The sequence below is a fragment of the Molothrus aeneus genome, chromosome 17 (genome assembly GCF_037042795.1).
Source record: "Molothrus aeneus isolate 106 chromosome 17, BPBGC_Maene_1.0, whole genome shotgun sequence".
Taxonomy (NCBI): Eukaryota; Metazoa; Chordata; class Aves; order Passeriformes; family Icteridae; genus Molothrus; species Molothrus aeneus.
The window spans coordinates 8,742,498-8,768,723 of NC_089662.1; the positions used below are offsets into that span (position 1 = coordinate 8,742,498).

The following is a 26,226-nucleotide window of genomic DNA, read 5'->3' on the forward strand; positions in this document are numbered from 1 at the left end:
TTTATTTTTTTTTTTTTCTCCAGCGAAAACCAAAAATAGATTGATGGGAAGCGGCTGGGGGCTGGGATGCCATTAGCATGCAAAATGGGGCTATTTATCTTCCCTGCAGCTGGGTTCTGCTCCCAGAGCTGGCAGGGAGCCTGCTGCTGCTGCCAGGGGGCTGCGGGATGGCACCGTCCCCAGGACAGCCCCGTCCCCTGCCCAGCCCCATCCCCTGCCCAGCCCCATCCCCTCCCAGCCCCATCCCCATCGGGACATCAGCCCCATCCCCTCCCAGCCCCATCCCCATCGGGACATCAGCCCCATCCCCTGCCCAGCCCTATCCCCATCGGGACATCAGCCCCATCCCCTGCCCAGCCCCATCCCCATCGGGACATCAGCCCCATCCCCTCCCAGCCCCATCCCCATCGGGACATCAGCCCCATCCCCTGCCCAGCCCCATCCCCATCGGGACATCAGCCCCATCCCCTCCCAGCCCTGTCCCCATCAGGACATCAACCCTGTCCCCATAGGACACAGCAGGGTTGGAAGTGAGACCCCTCAGAAGGGATGAGCAGAAAACCTGCTCATGAGGTGAAATGAGCAGAAATCTTCTGCTCCCAGAGATAATTTGGCTTGGAAATTTTTAGTAGGAGGGAAGGGGGAAGCGAGGCTTGCAGCTTACAGCCCTGCAAGCAAAGGCTGGGGGACACAAGGGTGAGCAGCACAGGGGCTTTGTCCAGTTCCAGGCCCTCCTGGGATGATTCTGGCCCTTTTTCTCCCTTTTCTGCCCCATTCTGCCCGGGGTTTGTTTAACACAGCTCAAAATTATCAGCTTTGCTCCCTGCAGGGCTGCTCGCTGCCTGGGATGTCCCTTATATGTTAATCGTTTCCTATCACAATAAAAATAATAAATTGCTATAAATGTTAAACTCCATGACAGCACAGCTCAACATCCCCATCCCCACGACCTTCATCCCCACCACCCTCATTTCCATTTTCCCGTACCCATCCCCACCGTCCTCATTCCTGCTTTTCCCATCCCCATCCCCATCACCTTCATCCCCACCACCCTCATTCCCACTTTACCCATCCCCATGACCTTCATCCCCACCACCCTCATTCCCATTTTCCCATCCCCATCCCCATCACCTTCATCCCCACCATCCCCATCTTCCCCGTCCCCCTCCCCTCGCCCCAGGTCCTCCGCCCCGCCAGGGGGCGCGCTCTCCCCGGCGGGGGCGGAAGCGCCGCTCTGCCCTCGCGTGCAGCCCCGCCTGCTCCCGCTGCCGCTTCCGCCGCCGCCGCCGCTTTCTCGGCCGCCTCTCCCGGTTCTGCTCCGGTTCCTCTTCGGTCTCGCCTCGGTGTCGCTTCGCCGCCACCGCCATCATGAACAAGAAGAAGAAGCCGTTCCTGGGCATGCCCGCGCCCCTGGGCTACGTGCCGGGGTTGGGCCGCGGGTGAGACGCTGCCAGGCCAGGCCTGGCCCACCCCCCCCCACCCCCGTCCCTTCCCGGCCCGGTCGCTCCGCCGGGCCCCGGGGCTCTCCCGAGCCCTTTCGCTGCCGGCTGGGTCCCACTTCCCTGCCCCAGTCATCCCTGTCCCCTCGGGGTGGCCTCGAGGCATTTCAATGTTGTCCCTTCCTGATGGTTCGCGTTGGGGAGGTTTGTGTTTAAAAGCGAGCCTGGCTCCGAGGATGAGTTCCCGGGTGCCTCAGACTGGGATTATGTCCCTACTGATCTTGTGCCTCTGTGTGCATGGGACCGTCTGAAAAATGATCAAACTTCAGGGCTTTTGTTGAGGGAACAGTGAGAGGGTTTGGTAACGGCTGAAACCATTTTTAGGGTGTTTTTTGCTGGGTGTGAGTTGTGTTCGTCCCCCACTGATTTGCTACTGCCTTCCCTGGGGAGATCCTGCTGGCTGTGCCCCTCGAGGTGCTGCCAGCCGAGTGTGGGGGTTCAGAAGAGCTCCAGCTGCCCCATCCTTTTGCCCAGACCCTCAGCCCGTGGAGCCCCACAGCCTGCAGGGTCAGCTGAGAGAGCCAGAGACAGAGTTTAGAAAGGAGGCCATGCACAGGATAGGTGGCAGAGCCATGAGCTGGCTGGTTGCAGTGTGTTTGTGGGAAAAGTTCTCCCTGTAAAATGGTGCCCAGAGAAGCTGTGGCTTCCTAATCCCTGGAAATGTCTGAGGCCAGGTTGGATGGGGCTTGGAGCAATCTGGGATGGTGGAAGATGTCTCTGCCTGTGGCAGGAGGTTGGAATGGGGTGAGCCCAGAGGTGCCTCCCAACCCAAACCATTCCATGATTCCAAGGCCGTTTTCCCCCCTGGCTTTACGAATGCTGGTCGTGGGGAGTTCCTGATGCCAAATGACATTTCCCCTGCCTGTCCTGAGCAGTGACAGTGGCAGGCTGGGGTGCAGTGAGCTGAGCAGCCCCTGGTTTGTCCCTGCAGAGCCACGGGCTTCACCACCCGCTCCGACATCGGCCCTGCCCGCGATGCCAACGACCCCGTGGACGACCGGCACGCGCCGCCGGGCAAGAGAACCGTGGGCGACCAGATGAAGAAGAACCAGACTGCAGATGATGATGATGAGGATTTGAATGACACCAACTACGATGAGGTGAGAAGGTTTTCATCATCCTGCAGATGATGAAAGGTTTTTTCCCAGGTGGAACAAGAGTCCCTGAGCTCCCTGCTACAAATTCACAGAATGATCAGGTTGGAGGAGACCTCCAAGATCATTGAATCCAACCCAGCCCAAGCACCTCAACTAAGCCATGGCACCCAGTGCCACATCCAGGCTTGTTTTAAATACACCCAGGGATGGTGACTCCACCACCTCCCCAGGCAGACTGTTCCAGAACGTTAACATCCTCTCTGTAAAAACCTTTTTCCTAATATCCAGCCTATATTCCCTTAAAGCAGCTTGAGACTGTGTCCTCTGGTTCAGTCAGTAAGAGCCCCACTCTTAGCTGGGGCTTCAAACCCAGAATTTCCTGTAGTTTGCAGGCAGCATTTCCTTTTTTGTTTATTGTTTGAGACCTCAGTATGCACAATGGCATGGTGCTTACAGATTTCTCTTGTGGCCTTGCTTTGTGGATTGTGGTTTAATTACTGATACAGAGCCCTGAGAGTCTTGATAAAATATCTATAAATAAAAATCAGTTTAAGCATTTCAGGGGTTGTAATTTTTTTAATTTTTCTGTATTTTTTTTTATTCAAATGAAAGCTCGTGTGCTTTGACAAGATTTGACTCGATGATCTTGGAGGTCTTTTCCAACCTAAATGACTCTGTGATTCTGTGCCATATATTGTCCTTAGGTGGCCTGTGTAGTCTCTTGTGTTTAAGTCCCACTTTGGTTGGTTGAATGTTGTGATATTCTTTCTGCTTGCTTTCACTGGTGTAAAAAGTGAAAGTGGTTAATGGAAGAAAATGGCTTTTCTGTCCTGGGATCTCATTTATTACTGAATAGAAGTGGTTCAGAGAGAGAAGCAATTTTGAAAGAAGCAATTTTGAAGCAGTTTTGCTTCAAATGGTGTGGGAGAATAAACACCACCATGGGGTGGTAGAAGAAGGATGTTTTTATTTAGGGATGTGTTAGTCTGATGTAATGTTGTCAGCAGCAGCCTGTGAGTGCCTTTTCAGGTGATTGTTGGCTGTTGCAGGAACACAACTTTAAAAAAATGCCTTTTTTTCCCTCTTTATTTTTTTTTCTCTCTCTCCAATTTCCCAGTTCAATGGCTACGCTGGGAGCCTGTTCTCAAGTGGCCCCTATGAAAAAGATGATGAAGAAGCAGATGCCATTTATGCAGCTTTGGATAAGAGGATGGATGAACGCAGGAAGGAGAGGAGGTAGGATAAGCTACAGCACTGGCAGGGGGTGTTTTCTGGTTAATTGAGGATGACAGGTATTTTGCACCACTTGCTTTGGTAGTGAATGTGGTTAAATTACTTCACTGTAGTTAATTAAGAGTTGCTGTAGTTCATTAAGATGGTGTGGGGAGATGCTGAGCAACTGATATTGATGCATCACAGACTGCACAGTAGACTGGAAATTGTTAGAGAAGTCACCTGATGCTTGTAAACAGTGTGTGTTACTTGTTAAATTCACTTCTCATTAAGAGGAGGTCAGAGACTGAAGTTCACTTGGAGATGTCTGTTTTTACACTATAATACTCTCTTATTTGATAAAGGATCTCTTGTTATTATGTTGATAATCTAAGCTTGGAAAAAATGACTTTTTTTAATGCCCTAACTCTTATCAAACACATTTTTCTGTTATGTCAACACTTTAATCAAAGACTTTCCAAGTGTTGCTTTGAGCATAACCTCAGTATTCCTTTTCCTAAGGGAACAACGAGAAAAAGAGGAAATAGAAAAATACCGTATGGAACGACCCAAAATTCAGCAGCAGTTCTCAGACTTGAAAGTAAGGAAAAAAATGTCTGAAGTGTGACTTTTTGTGAAATACAAGAGGTGGCTGTGTGTTCTTTTGTGTGTGTTTGTTTCTTTGCTCTGATTTTGTGTATTGGCAAAGGAGTACTTTGATCTTCTCCAGATTAGAATTACTTTCTGTTGGAAGAATAAACACTGTTCTTGTGGGTACACAAGGCAGTGAAATTTCTGCAAGTTTTGATATTGGTAATTTTTGTTTTGTGCTTTGTGGAAGAGGCTACACTTCTGTCTTTGAGGGAAACTGATAACTTGTTGGCTTTGCAGGAGTAGCTGAGCAGAATCTCCTGACTCTAAATCTTCTTTTAACTAAAATGGATTGTTTAAGCTGTTGTCTAATCATTAGTAGTAAACCACTCAATGCTCCAGGCACTAGGATTAATCTGAATGTTTGTAGCACTGAATCTAATAACAAAATTGATTTGGAATCTCAGTCTGGACTAAAACCAAATTCCAATTAAACGCATCTGATTCTTTTGTACATTGGATTAGGAAAAAAGTCTGACCCTTAAATTTTTAATTGATCTTGAATTATTTCAAGAAAATAAATCTGTTAAGGAGTTAGAGCACTTCAAAAGCCATTTCTGCAGCAAATACTGATGACAGCTCCTGTGTGAACAGCGGAAATTAGCAGAGGTGACTGAGGAGGAGTGGCTGAGTATTCCTGAGGTCGGGGATGCCAGGAACAAGCGGCAGAGGAATCCTCGCTATGAGAAGCTGACTCCTGTCCCCGACAGCTTCTTTGCAAAGCATTTGCAGTCAGGGGAGAATCACACTTCAGTGGATCCACGCCAGACAGTGAGTACACAGCAAACCTGGGCAAGCTGTGGCCAAACTGGGTTAGAGGTTGGGATTTGACCAAAAAACTTGGTGTGGTTTGTGAGTCTGCCAAAGGAATTCTGGATGTTAAACTTGTGTGCTTGCTGGAGACTTTCAATTCACAGCCATTACCAGAGAAAACATGGGGATAAGCAGAAAAAACCTGGTTCTTGTTTTAGAGATGGAAGAAAGTGTTTCTTTTCTTATTTGCTGAATGCAAGGTGGTGATAGTTTTAGTGAACAAAACCATTTCTGTTACAATAACATCTTGCAAAAAATGAACAGAAAATAAAGTTTGCTTTCATTTAATGGTTTGCCTAATTCTGGGGCAATTGTGTTAAAAAGTGTTTGCCTTTCAGTCAACTAAAAATGAGGTAATTTAGCTTGCTTCTCTGTGGCCAGAGTCTACTGTGGTCATAGAATTATAGGAGCAGCTGACTGGCCCTGGACTAGCTCCAGGTGTCCATGGGACTTCTTTGCAAATATTCTTATTTAAATGTGCCACATTCAGATGCCTGAGCTTGAATTTTTCACTTTCTCACTGCTTATTTCACTGACTTGACTGGACTTTAGTTATTACCTATAGATTTGAAAATCGTGTATGAGAAACGTTTTGGGATCCAGGGAAGCCATATCAGAAGTACTTGTGGGGGTTGGGCATCTGTGTCCTGCAGCTTCTGGGGAAGTGCAAATCAGCCAATAGTCTGAATAATTTTTGAAATCTCAGAAGAGGTTTTAGGAAATTTCTCACTCTATTTTTTTTTAATAGCAATTTGGTGGACTGAATACTCCATATCCAGGGGGTTTGAATACTCCATACCCAGGAGGAATGACACCAGGCTTGATGACACCTGGGACAGGTGAATTGGATATGAGGAAGATTGGCCAGGCCAGGAACACCTTGATGGATATGAGGCTAAGCCAGGTAAGGATGTGGTAAGGCAGGATCTGTCACTGGTTTGAGAAAAGTGTTAAATTCTCTTGGGTGTTAGAAGATCCAAGGACAGCTGAGCTGTGAAATAACTTTGTAGTCCCTCTCCCCAGATTTCATGCCCTCAAAATGAATAGAATTTCCTGAGAAATACTGGTTTGTCCCTGGAATTCTTGGTCATTATGGAAGAACAGACTGCCTGGTTATAGCAGAGGTGCCCTTCAGGCAAGCAGCACAGATAGTGCTACCAATGGAAGCATCTCTTCTGTCCTATGTGAGGATGCAGGACAAACTGCTGAAAAATTCTGATTTTTGTCTTCTTTATCATTGATTTTCTCATCTAAATCTGGTTATTTTAAAAAGACTTCCTTTAGCTGACAGGCCTGTAAGACCTTGGGTGACTGCTTATCACCAGCCTGCTTCTTGTCTGGATTTTAATGTTAAAATTGTGTATTTTAGAAATAGAAAAAAACTAATCAGCAAGGCCCTGTGTTTTCTTCCTTTCTTGCTTTTGGAAACAGATGAATATTTAGGATTTTTGTAGAGCCACAGTGTGTTTTTAGGCATTCAGGGGCTGTGAGTGGTCATTTCAGCAGCTGTGACTTGACTTTCCCAGGTGTCGGACTCTGTGAGTGGCCAGACTGTAGTGGACCCAAAAGGATATTTAACAGACTTGAATTCCATGATTCCCACACATGGAGGAGATATCAAGTAAGTTTAAGAAGGATTAACAGATTTATCCTCTTAGCAATGGCACTGATCCTACATGTAAATGGAAATCTGTCTGGGTGGAGGCTTTCAGCTGGCATTTAGTTTGTAAGAAATGGCAGGTGAGTTTTTGAGGATGAATTCTTTTAACATGAGATCTGGTCTAGTCTTTCAGCTGAGGTATTAGCATCTGACCTGGATGCATCAATTGTGGAGATTGTTTCCATTCCATCCCTATTTCCATGCCAGAGTGATGGCAGTGTGTGGCTGCCTGCCAGCCAGGAAATAACCTGGTTAATTGTTACCTTTGTGCTGCTAATTTAGGCTTGATTGACGACCTCTGAGAACCTCTTTAGCCTGGAGCTTGACATTTCATAAAGACTTGCTCTTTAAATCGAGCAGTATGTGCAAATATTGATGCTAATTCTTGATTTACATCAGTGCTTGGGCTTATCAGCTTCTGGCTGCAAGTGCCCAGCTGTAATTCCCAAAAATCTTGCTTAAATACTTAACTGGTTTTCACTGTGATCTGGCTGTGTTGGTGTGTATATGTGAGCTTGTTTTAGTAGAAAGTAGTTTGTGTCTCCAATATGGAAAAATTTGAGATCACAGTTACTGTGGATCTGAGCACATCCTGGTTCAGGAGAATTGTTTCCCAATGTGCTTAAAATGTTCCTTCCTGTTTTTCCCTCCTCCTTCAGTGATATCAAAAAAGCCCGTTTGCTCCTGAAATCCGTCCGAGAGACCAATCCCCATCATCCCCCAGCCTGGATAGCATCAGCCCGACTGGAGGAGGTCACTGGCAAACTCCAGGTGGCCCGAAACCTCATCATGAAAGGCACAGAGATGTGCCCTAAGGTCAGAATTGCTTTGCTTCCCTGCTGATCCTTGTGGCATAGTAGGAAAAAGTTGTGGTTCATGAGCAGCAGAATCTCTGTTAAGGTTGATTGAAGCTCTGCCCGATACAGCTTCACTGTCCACTGTATTACAAAACACCTGCTTAGCCAGGAGCTGTGATCTTTACATTCTTGTTCTGATATAAAGGATGCTGGGTTGTTTTTCCTGACAGAGTGAAGATGTTTGGTTGGAAGCTGCCCGGCTTCAGCCTGGAGATACAGCCAAGGCAGTTGTGGCCCAGGCTGTGCGGCACCTGCCGCAGTCGGTGCGCATCTATATCAGAGCAGCAGAGCTGGAGACTGACATCCGGGCCAAGAAACGTGTCCTTAGGAAAGGTGAGAGCTCCTGGGGGCTCAGGGAGTGAAGGCATTGCACTCTTTGTATTGTGTTGTAAGTTGTTCAAGATGTGGCCATAAGTTCAGCTGCTTTTTTTTAGCTTCCTTGTTGAAATTACAATTTGTGTACTAATGGTGGAACTTGCTGCTGTTGAGCCAAAGAACAAAAGTGTTGAAGTGTTTGTAAAATATCCTTCAGCAGAAAGCTGCTGGTAGTGAACAATTCCAAAATGGTATTTCACTTACCTAAGCCGGTTCCAGCTTGATCACAATTAGATAAGTAGATGGACGCAATTAAAAAATTATGTTCTAAGGATAAAAAAGGTGCTCTAGATGTCACCTTGTGATACTTTTTGGAAAAGATACTGGAATTGATTGTTCTTATTTGCTTGTAGCCCTTCAGACGCCACAGTGGCTGCTGCTGGAGGAGCTTTAGAGGTCTTGGGGTTCTCTTATCATTCAGCTTGTTGAGCTGCAGGATTTGCTATAGTGTAGCAAGTTTTGTCCTTGACAAAAGGACAAAAAGCCTTTCTTTGTGGTGCTTACCTGAAACCTTACATTTTCTTGGATTGATTGCACTTGGAGGTTTTCCTCTTTCATGGAATTACTGTCTGTTCCAAACAATGATCTCTTCAACAGCAGTTTGTTGTATTGTCCTGAGTCCAGGTCTTCCTCAGAAGTTCAAAATATGAATTCTTTGATTAGTTTAAGTAGTTGGGCCTGTATCAGTAGAGATTAGTTCCTTGATGACTACTGAATTGTATTAGTTACATCTCCTGCCTTTAATCTAGACAGGGAAAAGGGTCTGGATTTGATACATTTACTGAATCATTGTGAAGCAGTCTGCAGTATTGAGTGATTTAGGTTCAAAGGAACTAGTTGCCTCCCACCTCTTACCTCTTGCATGTAAAATTGCAGATCTCTAGTGAGATGACCTCTTACTACATCTGGACGAAAGGCATCTCAAAGTTGCTGGATTTGAAGTTCTAATGAGTTCGGATATTAACTATTCATTAGCTTTTTTAATTTCCATTGGCTCTGCAGTACAGCATGGTGTGAAGTGCTGCTCCTGTGACACTGCGTGTCCTTCTCAGGAACAATCACAGATGTTGAACAGAAAAACACTTTTAAAGGAGCAGAAATAGATCTGTGAGCCCAGCTCAGGTAGGGGAGGGTCTTGTGTGAGAGTAGTGACTTACCCACTAAGTACTGAGCTTTGCTTTAAAAGCTGTATTTATGAAGAGAAAAACATTCAGTTTTTGGAACCACCTACCTAATCTCGTGGTACAAAGCTGTTAGTGGAATGGAACTGGATTTATTGTTCTCTTCCCAGTTTCTGCCTGTTAACAGCTTCACAGTGCTCCTCTGCTGCCTAGGGAGCATCAGTAATAAGGAGCTTGGAGCCTTAAGTGGCAGCATAACCCATTATTTCTCCAAAATAAAAAAGCCTGAGTGCCAGGTAATGTCACTGAAGTGTGACCTTCCATAATGCATTTCTCCGCTCTGTGTGCATTCCTACCATCCAGCAGAACCTCTGGAGTTTTTAAAGCCTCGGTCTGACTGGAGACTCAGCAAGCTGAGTGGCTGAAATACAGCTTGAGGTCTAAAAATCAAATTCTGTGTTTATGAAAACATGCTCTGTCCTGCAGAGTGATGCTTTCAGATCTTGGAGGCTGACATTACTCACTTAAATTCTTCAGGAAAATCTCCTGCAGCTGTAGACTTGGAGACAAATGGTTAATGTTTATTGTAAATCTCTGTGTGTGTCAGGGTAGGATGTGTTCTGAGTTGAGGCTCAGCACTGTACCTCTGCAGCAATGCCTCAAAAACAGCCTTGCCTGGAAGGCCAGCTAGTTCCAAAGTGGTTTTAGATGCCTTTTCCCACTCATTTTTGTGTCCCTGTGATTGTGCTTGCTTTATTGAATAGGGATGTGCTCAGTCCTCTGTAACTATGGCACATTTGTGTACAGTCACCCTGGAAGCAGTGGAAGTAATGCTGCAATGCAGCTGATTTCAGCAGTCTGGGGTGCAAATTGGAGTGACAAAAGGCTAAAAAACCCCTTTGGTTTCTCAATCTCTCTTAACGAGGGCTGAGGAAAGTTGTTGTTTAGTATTTAATGTTTCAGACAGCACTTGTAGGACAGGCTGCAGAGAATGCAGTTCTACCAGCAGCAGCTAACTCTGGGACAAGATTAAGGAAGCCTTGAAGAATCCTAATCAGGTGGAGTCCATATTGGATTGCTGGAAGCACTCTTGGTGCTCATGGCTTGCTGTCAGCGAGACCTTTTAAGTTTTTATGCATCCCTGTTTTATATTTGCATGGCAGGACAACAGCTTTTTGGGAAGTGAAGCTGGGGTCCATTGAGCTGTCAGGAGAGGCTTACAGGAAAACATTGTGAAGGGACAGTTTCAACATGTAAGGAACAAGGCTGTATTATTAGTTAGTGTTGAAGATGCTCCTTTTCTATAAAGGCAGACCTGGCGAGATTTAAGCTGCCCAGTTTTGAAGATCTTCATCTGCTCATATGCTGAGACTGGAGGCTTTGTTCAGCCAGGTGTTTTACTGAGGAGGATGCAATTGCAGCATGTAGAACAACAACAAAAAAAAAGCCCTTGGCTCTCCAAAACCTGTTTCCAATTAAAATGATTAAGTGTTTTATTTTCTGATTTTAAATTCTCATTGTTGAAGCAACAGCCCAAATAAGTAAATTCCCTCCTTTCCCTCCGTCAGGACATTTCCTTGTAATAGCACAAATACTTTATTGTATCATGTTTAGAAAATACAGATCTCATTGGTAAACTATTTTATCATTATTGACATAATTGTTTTGCCTCTCTAGCCCTTGAGCATGTTCCAAACTCGGTGCGTTTGTGGAAAGCAGCCGTGGAGCTGGAGGAACCTGAGGATGCCAGGATCATGCTGAGCCGGGCTGTGGAGTGCTGTCCAACCAGTGTTGAAGTGAGTTTAAAAAAAAAAAAAGTGAAATAAAAAAAAACCCTACACCCCACTTCAGGCTGGCAGTAGAGCTTTGCAGGCAAAAGGCAGGATGAGCTGTGTTTCTCTCACAATGGGAGGTTTTCTCCCACAATGGGAAGGATATGATGAGTAGTGGAATGTGTTTTTTTTTCCCTTTGGAGTTAATTGTCTGGTGGTCATTACATGCCTCATTTTGGTGTGTAATTGTTAGGTTAGTCATGGCAGTGCACAGCTGTGCCTGCTGTAGGCACTGAGCCATGTTTGTATCCATGTGTGGTGCCTTGACAGTTGGGAAAACAAGTGAACATTTAACCTGGTGAATTTCTGAAAGACCAAACCAGAGTGTTCAATTCAGCTGTTTGAGAGTTGATGTGAACAGAAATAGGAGAATAACAGCCCAGCAGATGGGGATGATACCCTGGGATGATCAAGGCAGTAGCAGCCTGTTTCTCCTCTCCTCCATTGGTATTCCACAGCCTCCTTGCAGTGCCTGAGGACTGTTGCCAACCAGTAGCAAGCAGCGTGAAGCTGCTTATCTCTGTGGGCTGACACTGCCATACAGCAGCCTTGTCATCTCCTTGTTCTCATCTCCAGTCCATCTTTTGTTGCTCTGCAGCTGTGGCTGGCGCTGGCAAGGCTGGAGACATATGAGAACGCTCGTAAAGTCCTAAACAAAGCCCGCGAGAACATCCCCACGGATCGGCACATCTGGATCACTGCTGCCAAACTGGAGGAAGCCAATGGAAACACCCAGATGGTGGAGAAAATCATTGACAGAGCCATCACATCTCTCAGGGCTAACGGGGTGGAAATCAACAGGGAGCAGTGGATACAGGTATGTGCTTGGTCTTGAAGGCCCAGGGAGACTCTTCAGGTTCTGGTCTGAAGGCTGCTGGTGGTTACAGGACAGTGTCATTTTGCATCTGGCTTATCAGTGGAGGTCTCTGTGAAGAGACAAGAGATGAGACTAAAACGCTGAGTAGGGTCAAGGCCATAAGTGATACCCTGGGGTAACATCATGTGTTTTGCTGAGAAATGTCTGGTTTGCTTCTGTCATGGATGATAAATAGCTTCAAGTTGAAGCAGCTGCTGCCTTAAGTAGGATGGAGGCTTAAAGCCTTCAGTGAAGGATTTATGTACTTTTTTGCATATGTCTCTTTTGGCTTGACGGGTATTTGTTTGCCCCACAAGTCTTTGTCAAATGGCATTATGAGAAATCAGTACAAATACTGCATTTGCAGCGTGTAGGAAATACTCTGTTAGTCCTGTACTGAAACTCTTTCCTCCTGAATATGTTCTATGCTTTGTTTGATCATAAGTCTTTAAAGCAGTTTCCTACTGAAATAATTTACAGTGGGTCAAGGCAGCAAAATCTTACACTGCTTAAGAGCATTGATAATGAATGAAGTATTTAATATTAAATGGATATTCTTGTTAACATCTAAAAGAATTCTGACTTCTTTACAGCAGTAAAAGAATTAAAGGTTAATTTCAACTTCTCTCTAAAAAAATCCATGAGCACAGCATCTGCATCATTGTGTTCTCGAGTTCCTTCTCAGTACTAGAACTGCTCCATTTCTGTTATCTGATCAGAGGGCTTTTCAACAAGTTTAAGCAAGACATGCTTGGCTTTCTGAAAGCTTTGAGTGTCAGGAAACTTCACTTTTCCATACATGGTCTGGTGAGAGAGTCTTTGCACCTTTGACTTTAAATTTAGTTATTGCTAAGCCCTTATTGAGACATAATCATCTCAAAGATAAAAGAAGGTCAGTAGTTTTGATGTTACAGTTCTTCATTGTGAAATTTTTGGTTTTCTTATTGGCCAAGTCCCTGCTTGGGTCAGGCCAGGGTTATGGAGCTGTAGGAAAAGACTTCTGGGTCTGGAAAGATCACACATTGTCACCTTTTCAGTGGATGGAATTGATGTGATCTGTTTCTTAAGCAGCTTGTGAAAGGTTCTGTGTACAGCTGCAGCACCTTCCTGGTGGCTGCAGGCTCCTGCTCAGTGTCAGGGTGTGTTGGAGCAATGAGATGTTTGTGCTGTGAACAGTGACCACGGTGTCTCTGTGTTTGTGCACGAGGAGTTGCCATTGCAGACTTTAACCTCTTGTGCTGAGCTCTCAGAATGAGCAGGGCTTTCCTGTTGCTCCTAGGATGCCGAGGAATGTGATAAAGCTGGAAGTGTGGCCACGTGCCAGGCGATCATGAGAGCTGTGATTGGGATTGGGATCGAGGAAGAAGATCGGAAACACACCTGGATGGAAGATGCAGACAGTGTATGTCCAGCTGGGATGCTGCTTTTTGTTGGGTTTGCTTTATTGCAGGATTGGGGTTTTTTGTTAGAGGAAATTGCACTGGTGCTTGGGAAATGGTTTTGTCAGTGAAAGTGGATGTGATTCCCACACCACCTGCCTGCCTTTGGCCACTCTCTGCCTCAGGAGGTTATTACAGAGCTTTATTCAGATTTGAGTTTTTACTAAACAAAAAGTTGATATTGGTATAGCTTGTGTGCTAACTTGGTGTGGATTTTTTTTTTTTTTTTGGTGAGTGTGAGACATCAACAGAGATTGAGTTATGAGTAAAGGAGCTGGGAGTTGAGTTTCAAGGCATAACCATTGTAGCTCAGGAGTTAATGTAAGACTGGACAATGGAGTGGGTAAAAGTTTTACCAGGCTTTTTTTGCTTTAGGGGAATAGTTTGAACATGTGCTAAGAACTAAATCATATTTCAGCCTGAGAAATGTCCAACTTCACTGGCCTTAAATTGGGCTCAGAGCAGTGGGGGGCACATGCTGTGGTGCTTAGGGTTTTGCCTGTGAAATAACAAAATGAAGTGCTAACATGAGATCCTTTCCAATGCCTTGCTGATGTTTCAAGCTGGCCTGTGAGTGTCAGTCCCATTGAAAGGCCAGGGATTCTTGTGCTCTGTAGAGGGATACTTGGAAATTCCTTCCCTGCTTCCTTTTAAAAAGCTGATTGTAAGTGTTCTGTTCTCTATTAATGCCTCAATTCATGGATTACACCGAGTTACTGAGTTCTGGGTTGAATTGTGCATGTGTAATTCCTGCTTGCTCTCGATTCCTGTGCTCCCTTAAGCTGACTTAGTCCTGATCTGTCTTCCCTCAGTGTGTTGCTCATAATGCCCTGGAGTGTGCCCGAGCCATTTATGCCTATGCCTTGCAAGTGTTCCCAAGCAAGAAGAGCGTGTGGCTGAGAGCAGCCTACTTTGAAAAGAACCATGGAACCAGGTGGGTGTGCTGCACAATCCCTGTGACAGGGGGACAGGCTGGGGATGAAGGAAAACTGCAGCATGTTCCCTGGTGTGGTGCAAGTGCAGAGTTAGTGCAGCTGGATGAAACTCACTGCCGTGTTTTGCAGGTCTGACCTTCTTTGTTATTGTTGTGCTCAGAACATCCTTAAGTTTTATGAAGTCATAAAATGGTTCTTGGCAATAGGGGTTACGTGGTAAAAATAGCTGTGAAGAGACAAGGTAGGAACAATTGTCTTTGAGAAGGCACCTCTGGAAAAATATAGGGCTACAAATCACCTAAAATGTGTTTTATTTAGTTTTCATAGATAAACGACTTCATAGCTCAATGTGTCCAAGCATCTCTGGTATTTTCTGATTAAACACTGTGAATGTGTATCACATTCTGAATTAAGATTGGTGTTATACTGTTACAGCTCAGGCTCTTTTTAAAGTTTATTCACAAAGCTTTACATATCAGAAACTTTCTGCCCACAGCTTAGACTAAAGCAAACAATCTGCAGTAGGCCACTTATACACGTGGAACCATCCTTATTAAGTCCAACAAGGCTATGATGTGGAAGTGACTGCAGATGCTGAGTTCTTCCTCATTCAAGCCTTTTTTTTTTATTTGGAACAAATATACCTTCTCTTTTGATGTTGTTTTCCCATGTTTCCCAGTGGTGGCTGGCTTTTAAGCCCCATGTTCTACCTGAAAAGTGTATTTGCCAGAGGAGAAAAAAATAAATTGCATAAGATCAAGCCAACCTCATCTAACAATTCTGAAAACCGTCCTGTCTCAGCTTCTAGAAAGGTTTGTTAAGCAGAATGACTTTCTAAGAGAAAGGAGCTGTTTGTGTGAGGGCTCTTTCCACAGAGGCTATCAAAGGTGTCTGAACAATGAGCCGTTTGTGGAATGCTGATTTCAGAACCCTTGTGGAAAAAGACCCCACCCTTTCCTTGTTATGAAACAACTTATCAAGGTTTACAACACTGGACTTTGCAACAATATTTATAGCACTGAGTGATAGTGGAAATGGTGTGAGAGAGCTCGCCTTTGGCAGTACCTGGAGGGATTGTAACTTGCTGTTTCTTGTCCTCAGAGAATCCTTGGAGGCTCTTTTGCAGAGAGCTGTTGCTCACTGTCCCAAAGCCGAGGTGCTGTGGCTCATGGGAGCCAAATCCAAGTGGCTGGCAGGAGATGTGCCAGCAGCCAGAAGCATCTTGGCCCTGGCTTTCCAGGTGGGTCTGTTACACTTGTCAGAGGGTGTTAAATGTGACAGGTAAAGAATACAGAGCAGGCTTTTTCTGTCAACACCGGATTCCTGCTGCCTTTCAGAGTGATGGAGACTTCCGCTGTTCTTTGGTTGCTTTGTGTGACGAAATGTTCTCCTGTAAAATAGCAGCAAGCTGGAAGCAAGGCTGTGCTACTGCTCTTTTTTTAGTAGTTCTACACCAGGTTCTGAGCTGGAACAAGTTGTCCAGAGAGGTTGTGGCTGCCCCATCCCTGGAGGTGTTGAAAGCCAGGTTAGATGGGGCTCTGAGCAACCTGGTCTGGTGCATGGCATCCCTACCCTTGGGATTGGGATGAGATGATCTTTAATGTCCCTTCCAACCCAAACCAGCCTGTGATTCTATGAATTTGCAAACCCTCAGTTTTACTAGCATGACTCCCACCAATCCCAGTCATGGATCAAAATCCTATTGTCTTGGGTCACCTCAAGGGAAGGATTGTGGTCTGCCCTAATGAGGACACTGCATTACTTATGTCTTGCATCAAACCCACTAATGAAGGGAATTGCCTGCTGGATGCTGTAGCAAAGATAGGCAGAGTGCTTCTAACACTGGGAATTAGGCTTAAAAGCTAAGTGAGAAAAAAAAAGACAGGTCCTGAAATGGAAGGTAAAAGATACTTCCTTAATCTGTTCTCAGTGCTCTTTGTTACTAGGCTGAAAAGTTCTTGACTGAAATGACTTTTATTGGAAGAGTTTTCACAGACCTCAGTGGGGAATTAAAGCTGCAGCTTTTTTGCTTGAGGGTAATAAAATGAGGGTCTCATTGTGGCAGACCCTGTGATGTTTTCAGTATTTAAACTGGAAGTTCAGAAGATCAAGCATTACTGCTTTTCAACAATTGAGAAGCATCCAACTTCTAAACTGGCATATATCTTTGTGTTGCTCATCTGTTTTGGAGGATTTCTATAAACTTCAAAGGTCAAAGAAGACTGGGAGGAGCTTGCGCTGAAAAAAAATCCTACTGTGGATTGACAAAGCTCTGATTTCAGTTTTAATCTGGATCAAACAGAGGATTAAATCTGCTGTTGATTCACTGTGTGCATTTGTCTGTCACTTTGTGTTCTTGCAGGCCAACCCCAACAGCGAGGAGATCTGGCTGGCTGCCGTGAAGCTCGAGTCGGAGAACAATGAGTATGAAAGAGCGAGGAGGCTGCTGGCAAAGGCTCGCAGCAGTGCCCCCACAGCAAGGGTAAGGACGTGGGGAGGGTGGAGAGGCTCAGGCCTCTTGGCCACAGGGGATTTGGGACGGAAGGAGGAGTTCCTTCAGTGCTGTGGCCGTGGGGATTGACCCTGTGGCTCCCTGCCATTGCCTTCCGGGGCATGGGGCCGCTTTGCAAGCGCTTTGAATTGCGACACGAAGTCGTGGCATGATGGGAAAAAAAGGCCAGGATCAAGTGAAGGGTTTCAATTGGTTTTTTACACAAATGGCAAAAGTCAGGAAATTCCCAGTGTACAGCTGTTTGTGTAATGTTTGTTTTGCATAAAAGCACGTCTTGGAAAAAAGAGAAAATGCTTTCACAGAAGACTCACTTATGCTTCTACTAAAGACAGCTCTGGGGTGGTTTGGTGCTTAAAGTCACACTCCTGTGTTTATCTCCAGTTACCTCTGGTATGATAAACTGTCCGTTTTCAGCTCTTCATACAAAAACATTTTAACTTGTCCAAGTAAATGAAAAGTTAGTTTGATCTCTGTCCTCTGTTCCTCCCCCTCAGTTGTTGTTACATCCTACATCTTTTTAACTGTCCTCTTCCTCCCTGAGTCAGGGAGCTTCTGCAGCTGGGGCTGAAGCTCTGCTTCCAGACTTGGTGCCTCTCTTGTGAGGTCACAGCTGGGGGAGTTTGGGAATGGGGAGGATGGGGATCAGAGAGCAGTGAGAGAGCCTTTGGTTTGTCATGTATTTCTCATAGCTGTGACTTCCCTGCATAGCCAGAAGGAAGGACTTGGGGGACAGAAAAGTACATGTACCAGTTTCTAATGAGCAAGACAACAGAGCCTGAAGCCATAAGTAAGAAAAGGTTGTCTTGGTAGCTTGGATCTGAGGAGATCAGATTGTGCTGGTGAAGGAGGCTCAGATTTGTTAATTGGTTGTGCTGTTAAAGCTGTGCTCTTTATGCAAATACTACTTTTCCAATGCAAGCCATTCTATGATTCTGTGATAATGCAAATGCCAGATCTATGTTAATAATTATGTAAATAGGTGAGATACAGGTGAGATAATAGGTGAGGACCAGACTGTTCTAACTCCTTTAGTATTTTCACTTACCTTTCTTATTGTTACTTGTTCCTGCTATTATTTAACACTGATATTTTAATTTTTATTTTACTTCAAACTGTAGCTAATCAATAACACTAATATGATACATTAAAGGATACATGAAAGTGGGAACCTGCTGCTTTGGCAGATAAATGGTTTTCTAATGGCTGCTGGTGGTAAACAGCTCTGCTTTGTTCCCAGGTCTTCATGAAGTCTGTGAAGTTGGAGTGGGTGCTTGGGAACATTGCTGCAGCCCAGGAGCTCTGTGAGGAAGCCCTGAAGCACTATGAGGACTTCCCCAAATTGTGGATGATGAAAGGACAAATTGAGGAACAAAAAGAGCTGGTAGAGAAAGCACGGGAGGCTTATAATCAAGGGGTAAGATGGATGTTACTGCAGGTTTGCTTTGTGCTGCTGGCATGGAGAGATGTCTGTCTTTGAATCAAAATGGACAGCCAAAGACATGATTTCTATCATTGGTTAAAACAGCAAAAGAAAAAAAAAGTGAAATAAGCAAGAATTTCTTTTACCCATTACCCATATGCAAGATTGACTTTCTTGCTTGAGAGAGTTCTCTGTATGCCTGACTCCTCACAGGCAGGAAAAAAGGCTTTGCACAGTAATTCTCTAAGACCTGTAAAGACTAAGACCAGAACTCTTAAAAGAAAATCTTTCTCAGCAGCTCTTAGATGCACACTGTGAAAGGAGGTGGCCTACAGAGCACTACTCTCTCTTTTAAATGGTAATTGGTGTCCTTGGGTATGAATGCTCAAAGTCCACAGCCATCAAAGTCATTTGGGCACAGGTTTCTGCCAGGGTCCATATCCTAATGACTCCCTGCACACTCTGCTGTGGTTTGGGGATGTGTGAGAGTCCTCCATCTGCAGAAGGAGCACAAATTGTGGCTGTGTTAAGGGAGGTGTGTTCTTTCTCTTGCTTCTGGGATAGCTCAGTCATACCTGAGGTACCTGACTATTTTGGGTACAGGAAAACCTAAACTTTTGTGCTATAAGATTAACTGGAGAAATTTGAGAGACGTATTCAACTCAGTCTCTCTTCTGCTAAACTCTCCAGGAGGATATAGGGAGGGAAATTATTTTCTATAGGAATTAGAAGATTTTTTTCCAAATTTACCTATGAGCATAATTTTTTTTTTTTTTTTAAACAGTTGAAGAAGTGCCCCCATTCCATACCCCTGTGGCTTTTGCTGTCCAGGCTGGAGGAGAAAGTTGGGCAGCTGACTAGAGCAAGAGCCATCTTGGAAAAGTCTCGCCTGAAGAATCCAAAGAATCCAGATCTCTGGTGAGTTGTGTGTAGTTAAACTGAATTTGGGCTACAAATTCAATCTGCTCTTCAGGACAGCTATTTCACATAATCTCAGCCATTTGATCCTGGGACTTAAGACCATGCCCATCCTGGAGTTTCTTCTGGACTAATAACTTCCCTGAATAGCAGAAATGCTTTGGTGGTCCTGGCTAGCTACTGTAAGGATCTGGGAAGTAGTTATTTCTTTACTGATAGGTGTAGTGCACAGAGCATGCAGCATGCACAGAACTCTTTCCTTGCTGTTACTGCTGGTTTCAGATTGTTTTTTATCTGGGCCATTATGGAATAAAAGTCACATTTATTTTTAGATGGAGAGGAATGGGAAGATGTCAGTCACCTACACATATTCAGAATACGGGCAGATGTTTTCAGTTTCCAGTGACCTTCACCAGTGTTTGTTTCAGCCTGGTGAATGTTGTCATAAATATCATCAGAGTCTCTTCCCTACCAGGTTGGAGTCTGTGCGCTTGGAGTACCGAGCTGGGCTGAAGAACATTGCAAACACACTGATGGCCAAGGCACTGCAAGAGTGCCCCAATTCAGGTGAGCTGGGTCTCAGTTCTACCTTAAACACAATTGTTTTGCCCAGTTGATAGAAGCACATTTTTTCCCAAGATATCCTTTCTGGCCAGGTCTCAGAATGTGGTGTTTTGGAGAGGTGGCAGCCATCCTTCTGCAAAGGAAATGTTGAGGGTCTTTGAGAACAATCTAAGTTACTTTGTGCTCTCTCACACCTGAGGGATCATGAGTTGGTGTTGTTCAATTTTTCTGCAGTACCCACTATGTTATTGGGTCTGTGGTCCACAGTTTGTGCCCAGGCTTCCTGAAAAAGCATGTTGAATATGGGTGGGCTTTCTCGGAAGCTGGTAGACGTCTGCCAAGGTTTAAAATTAAAGAAGTGTTTGTAGTTAGGAAGTTCAGTGGAAAAAGAATGGTGCTTTCCCTGTCCCTCTGGAGTACAGTTGGCCTTAGGAGATTCCCAGTTACTGGTTTACCTGCACTGGTTGCACCACTGTGAGTTTAATAACTTGTGCTGGCAGCGAATTTCCACCACAGTCGTGATTAGAGGATCATGAACCGTAAATGTTCAGTCCTGGTTTTTGATTATTTTAGCTCATGTTAGAAAAGGCTAAGAGGTCATATGATGTAAGTCAGTTAGTTCTAACCAGCAGTGGAAACATTTGCCTCTTGGGATGGGAGGATAAAGTGCCTATCACATCCCTATTTTGGGACAGAATTGCACGAAGACTTAATTATTTAAACATGTTGACGTCTTTGGGGAGAAGATGTCACATAACTCCAAATTGTAGTAACTTACTTCAGGGCAAGGCTTGGCTTTCCTTCAGGCTAGGTTTTGAAGAGTGTTTAATTGGTGGCTGTTTAAGTCTCAGTAAAATAATTGGGAATTAAGTTACTTTTATGACATGATAAACTCATTGCAAGGTACTCTCCATGCAAGTGGGTCACCAAAGCAGCACCACCCAAAATCCTGCTTTGTTTTTGTGAATGACCTAATGAGTGTTTGTCATCACAGGCTGTTTTACAGATCTGCCTGTTGCTATGGAAATGGGCAGCAGGATCTCAGTTTTTGTTTAACCAATTGCTTCCAACTTTATCTTAGACCTCAACAAACCATAATCAAAGCCTGCAGGACTTGGCTGGTTGGCCACCTGCAGTCATGCAAACCAGAAGTTTGGGTCCATCAATTGCTGAATTGATTCCTTATGGGTGGCAGGCTGCACAAAGAATAAAATAGAAATATTCTGGTGTTTGTGGTCCTATATGTAAAGAGCAAGAAGAGAGTCTCTCTCCTGTCCTCACTGCAGTTATCAAAGCTCGTGTGTGTTCCTGTGGTGCCATTTATGAGAAGCAAGAGTGCTTTGATGGAGTCCTGGCAGACACCAGCTCTCAGGCTTTGCTTTGAAGTGATCAGGTGTGCCTGGCTGACATGAGAAACTGCAGATTTCATGCTCCCCTGAGCTTATTTCCTGCCTTGCTTTTGGCAGTGAGAGGAGCTAGGGATTAAACCCAGCTTTCCTGGATCTACTGTGTCCTTCATCAGTGTGTGTGGAGCCAGCATCAATAAGACTGTGGTGCTCTCCAGCAGCCTTGAAACTGCTCCCAGACTGTACTTTGCACTTTTTGAGACTTCTGCCACTGCAGTTGCCTGTTCAAACAGCCAGATACCTTTCCCTTTGGAAATGCTGATTTTCCCTCTCTGTCCCAGAGTTTGCAGTGTGTCATCTGAAAAGCCTGAGCTCTGGGTTAGGAGGTACTGGAGCTGCAGGAATTGTGGTACAGAAACCCCCAGAGCTGAAACTCCAGTGTGGTTCACACAGTAGCTAAAAATTCATAGTACTGAATGAAGTATCTGTGTGGGAAGAGTGGTCTGGGATGAGGTTGGGGGTGAATAACCACCAGGGTGGGGCCTGTACTGCTGCTTGTGATGCACAGCACCAGCCTGATGCCAGGGTGGGGAGGGCTAACCTCAAAATAACACTAAACAATCTTCCTGCTTGATTTGATTAAGGAATCCTGTGGTCAGAAGCAATTTTCCTTGAAGCACGACCGCAACGAAAGACCAAGAGTGTGGATGCTCTCAAGAAGTGTGAACATGACCCACATGTCCTGCTGGCTGTGGCCAAGTGAGTTTCTGTGCTTGATGCAGTAAAAATAATCCTTGTCTCTGTGTGGCTGCTTCCAGTATGGAACACTGCACTCCAGTACAGCCGTGTGATTCTGGCTGCAGCAGCTCTAATAAGTCCCAAAGCAAGGAGCAGCTCTCCAGCTGTCTCCTGGTAACTGTGCAAATCTCTCCCTTGATTCCAAGTGAGGAATGTCAGCCTGCCCTCGAGCTGTTCTGGTGGGTCTGGGACTGGCACAGGCAGCAATACACTCACACAAAGCCCTTTGCCAGTGGTGGGTATTGGCACCCTGCAAACTGCTTGCTTTCTGTCCCTTGAAGAGGGTCTCACTGTGCTGTCAGGTGAACTAGGCTTTATTAAGTGGTTCAGGATATGTTTTAAGTATCTGTGAACATAGGAACTTTTTTTTTAGCTATTTTTCAGGTTTTATGTGGCTGACTGTAGTTTTCATCTTTTCTCTCTATCCTAGATTCTGTCAGGTGTCTTTTTAAATTCTGAGCTAGATATTCTGCTCCTGAATGTCTCCTATGTCAGTGTTCTTCAGCTGTGCCCTTTGCCAGAATGCAAACCACCAGCCGTTCTGTAGTTTGCTTCTCTGAAATGGGAAGATAATCTACTAGGAATTGTTTTCTTGTCCAGGTTGAGTTGTGAGGATTGCAGTGATTAAAACTGACTGTTAGAATTGACATGTGCCATATCCTGCTCTGATGTGTGAGCAGCCTTATAGCAGCTGTGATGGAAACAAACTTACTTTTCTCCCTCTGTGAATAGCAGAAGAGGTTAATACAGGAGACATTTTGCTCAAAGTTGCCCAATTCTTTCACAACTCTACTTTATAAGCCAAAGAAAACTGTAGGATACACTCCAGTGACTGCAACACTGGGTTCTGCCAGATCCTGACAGCTGACTTGTTCAGCTTTAGCAGCAAGTGAGAAAAATGTTAACTTTCGCTTTATGGCAACTGCTCCCAGGCCCCTTCTGGTGCAACCTCAGGCTGTTTAACAGCTAATCCCAACATAAACAGCTTCCACCACCCATCAGGACTTGCCTCTGTAGGTACAGAGTGTCTCACATCTGTGACAAACTTTTGTTAAATATGTTCCTGAAAATGGCCACTACTTGCAGGTGTTAAACCTCTGCTATCATTGTTCGTGCTCTTGTAAATCACAGTTTATTTAACACAGAACAATCAAGAGTATTATAGGGCTTAAAAACAATCACATAAGCTGTATAATTTTATGACAGGCTAAGCTCTTTATGAGGGGTGGCTGATTTGATAAAGACCTTATAGCTCAAATGAACTCTTTAATGCAAAGGAGTGAAACCAAGAGACTCTTGACTCAGCTTGTTCATTACTGGGGAGAAATTTCAGCATTGACCAGTGCTTGGATGAAATGGCAGCAGTGGGGCTGTGCCAGGCTGGGATTTGACTGCAGAAGCTTCCATACTTGTTTTTCCTTGGAAAATGGGGCTGATAGGGCAGGTCTGCTCCACTTCACTCCAGCAGGCTTTGTATATATGAGCATGTGACCATACAGCAGTCAGTTACCAGCTTTTAGAAGTTATTTAATTATTAGATGCTAAAATTGACTTGAAATGTAAAGAAATTGAAGGATTGGGAATAGATGTAGGCATGTAATCCTGTCTCTTCAACACCAATCTAGAACAGCAAAATTAAAGCAATTGAGGCAGCAAAGGTGGAGCTCAGTAATGCTTCCCCTCTCAGCAGAGCCTGTCTGTGCCTGGGGCTGAGTTATCCTCTAAGTTGTCCTGCCTCAGTGTGGGGCAGTGAATAGGAAGTGCTGGATGTTCTTTTCAGTCCTCTCACTCCCTTCCCTTCCCAGGGGCAGAATGGTCTGCAAATTGCCTAAAAATCTGCTGCTTACTTCCTGGGAGAGCAGAGAACTGGAACACCTGCAGAGCCTTTAAGCTGGAGCTCTTGTGGGTTGCCCTGTTCCTCTAAAGTGAGGCTGTTTGTCAGCTCCCCTCTGCTCTTCCCACCAGGCTGTTCTGGAGCGAGCGGAAAATAACCAAGGCCAGAGAGTGGTTCCACCGCACGGTGAAGATCGACTCTGACCTGGGGGATGCCTGGGCCTTCTTCTACAAATTTGAGCTCCAGCACGGCACAGAGGTGAGTGTGTGCCTGGGAACAGGGGAGGCAGCAGCAATGCCTGGCTGGCAGGGGTTGCCCAGTCCTGGGATTGCTGCAGTGCTGGGCTGAGCACGCTGCCACTGCTCCTGCCTGTGTGGTCACAGGGGAGGCCGGGTGTCACGCCTGGTCATGAAGGAGCATGAACAGGCCTGTGTGGTGGCTTTTCAAAGGTGCTGTCATTAGCTGAGCTGTGTTTCAGGCCGCTTTGCTGTCCACAGTTCTGCTGGTTCATGCAAAAATCTCTGAAATGAATCTTCCTCTTGTAAAACTCAAGCTTGCTCAGAGGGGATTGTGCTGGAATTGTGGTGCTGGGTTTGTGTAACTGGGGCTGTTTCTTCCCAGTGTTGAGTACAGGTTGCATGTGAACACAGCCAGAGGAACAGCCAACTCTAATCTCTTACAGCAGTTTTTACTGCTGAAATGATGGGGGTGTTTATCTTCTGACTTCAGAGAGACCTTTCACTTGACACAGCTCCTGCAGGTGGTAATGCACAGGAAGTTTCTGTTGCAGTTTCTCTGCAATCTTGCTTACCTGCAGCTCAGCCAGGCAGGAGACTTGCTGCTTCTGAATTTTGACATGGACTTCCTTTGAAAATAACAGACCCCAAACCCCACCATAATCTTTGGAAGAATTTTTGAATCAGAGAGAGTTCAATTTTTAGCTGTGTTCTGGAACAAACCAGGACAAACTGTAATTTCTCTTCCCTGTAGGAGCAACAAGAAGAGGTGAGGAAGCGCTGTGAGAATGCTGAACCTCGCCACGGAGAGCTCTGGTGTGATGTCTCCAAGGACATAGAGAACTGGCAGAAAAAGATTGGAGAGATTCTTGTGCTTGTGGCAGCCAAGCTGAAAAATACCTTCTAGAGTGTGCTGGCCTCAGCTGCCTCAGAGGTCCCTGTAGGACTCAACCTGCTTGTGGTGCCCTTTCAGTGGCACAGATTTCGAAGGACAGGACATGGATGATGATAGGAAGGAGCTTTCTCCCAAAAGGAAAAGCTGCTTCCTTCTTTCCCCAGCATGGCCATCAGCTTCTGCAGCACATGGGAACATTGTAGCTGGTGTCACACAGGAAACAGGAGCAGTCTTGTGAGGCTATGTTGGCATTTCCATGTTGATTCCTGGTTCCCCCTGCAAACACAAGCTTTAATTAGCGCTTGTATGGGTTCTGACATGTGGCAGTCCCTCTGTTCTTGGCCCTGGCATGTGTTCCCTGTCCCCCTTTAGTGTTTGGCCCATCTGATGTTGGTTCCTTGTCTGGATTGTTGCTGTTGGAATACGCTGAGTGTCCTTGAAGGAGATGGGTGGAGTTTTGGGAGCAGCCCAGCAGCACAGGGAAAGCTCTGGGCTTGCTCCTCTTCTTCAGGTGCTTTACTTTGGTCTCTGCTAACAAGCTGCTGCACAGCTTGGAGGTCTTCCTCCAACCTGAGCAGCTGGAGCATTTTGTCAAATTCAAAAGCATATTTTTAGAGAACTTTTCCTCAATTTTTAAATGTATATAGTAAAGCTTATTATTTTAGGTATCTGAGTTCATTAAGCACAGTGGTGGTTTGAAGTAACAAGGCAAAACTCAGCAATCCCTGAAAGCCCTTTTGAAGGAAGAACATTTATTTAGAGTTGTTGGGAGACCGTGCTGTTACACAGCTGTGACTGCCTGTGGCTGGGAGGTTTGGGATAGCTCCCTCCAAGTGCAGATAGAAAAAAGCAAACTCAAGAGAGGGAAAGCTCTGTGTTTGGGACCCTTTGTACACTGTCTTCAATTTTCTACACTTGTGATGTGTACTATTTTTACCCCAACCTCCTGACTTTCTTGTGATCATAGAATGAGAAGCTGTACTGTCTTACACCTGAGGCTATAGCAGCTGTATCCAGGTCTGTGGATGTGCATTATCCCATGTATTTAGTTGGAGGAGAAACTCCCTTATTACTTGTTGGAGAATATGTATAAAATACAGCTTCTTTTTTTTGTTTCCTTCTGTTGTCTTTGAGTGTGGTCTTGTCCTTTGATTCTGACTGGGAAGAGGGGGTCTGATAGCAGAAACCTTTGGACTTATCAGGCTCCCAGCACTCTGGGAAGTTGCCTGCCAGTGCTGGCTGCACCAAGCTGGGCTACAGCCTCTTGCCAAAACGGATGAGAAGCCAAAAACGGATCTTTTAACCCTGGAGCAGAAAGGCTTTTGCTTCCAGGTTGGTCTGGGAGCAAAAGCCTTT

The 26,226-nt window shown here is 45.2% G+C and overlaps 1 protein-coding gene across 1 annotated transcript; it reads left to right on the forward strand.

Moving 5' to 3' along the window:
• Window positions 1-1,276: 1,276 nt before the first annotated feature.
• On the forward strand, window positions 1,277-25,987 carry PRPF6 (pre-mRNA processing factor 6). Its single transcript, XM_066561658.1, has 21 exons — window positions 1,277-1,439; window positions 2,431-2,599; window positions 3,714-3,832; window positions 4,331-4,409; window positions 5,054-5,230; window positions 6,021-6,176; window positions 6,799-6,893; window positions 7,592-7,748; window positions 7,960-8,122; window positions 10,963-11,081; window positions 11,716-11,934; window positions 13,253-13,375; window positions 14,225-14,346; window positions 15,449-15,587; window positions 16,710-16,829; window positions 18,097-18,273; window positions 19,064-19,197; window positions 19,673-19,764; window positions 21,752-21,866; window positions 23,871-23,997; window positions 24,730-25,987. The coding sequence occupies exons 1-21, from the start codon at window positions 1,369-1,371 to the stop codon at window positions 24,880-24,882; spliced, it is 2,826 nt and encodes a 941-aa protein (XP_066417755.1). The 5' UTR covers window positions 1,277-1,368; the 3' UTR covers window positions 24,883-25,987.
• Window positions 25,988-26,226: the final 239 nt, after the last annotated feature.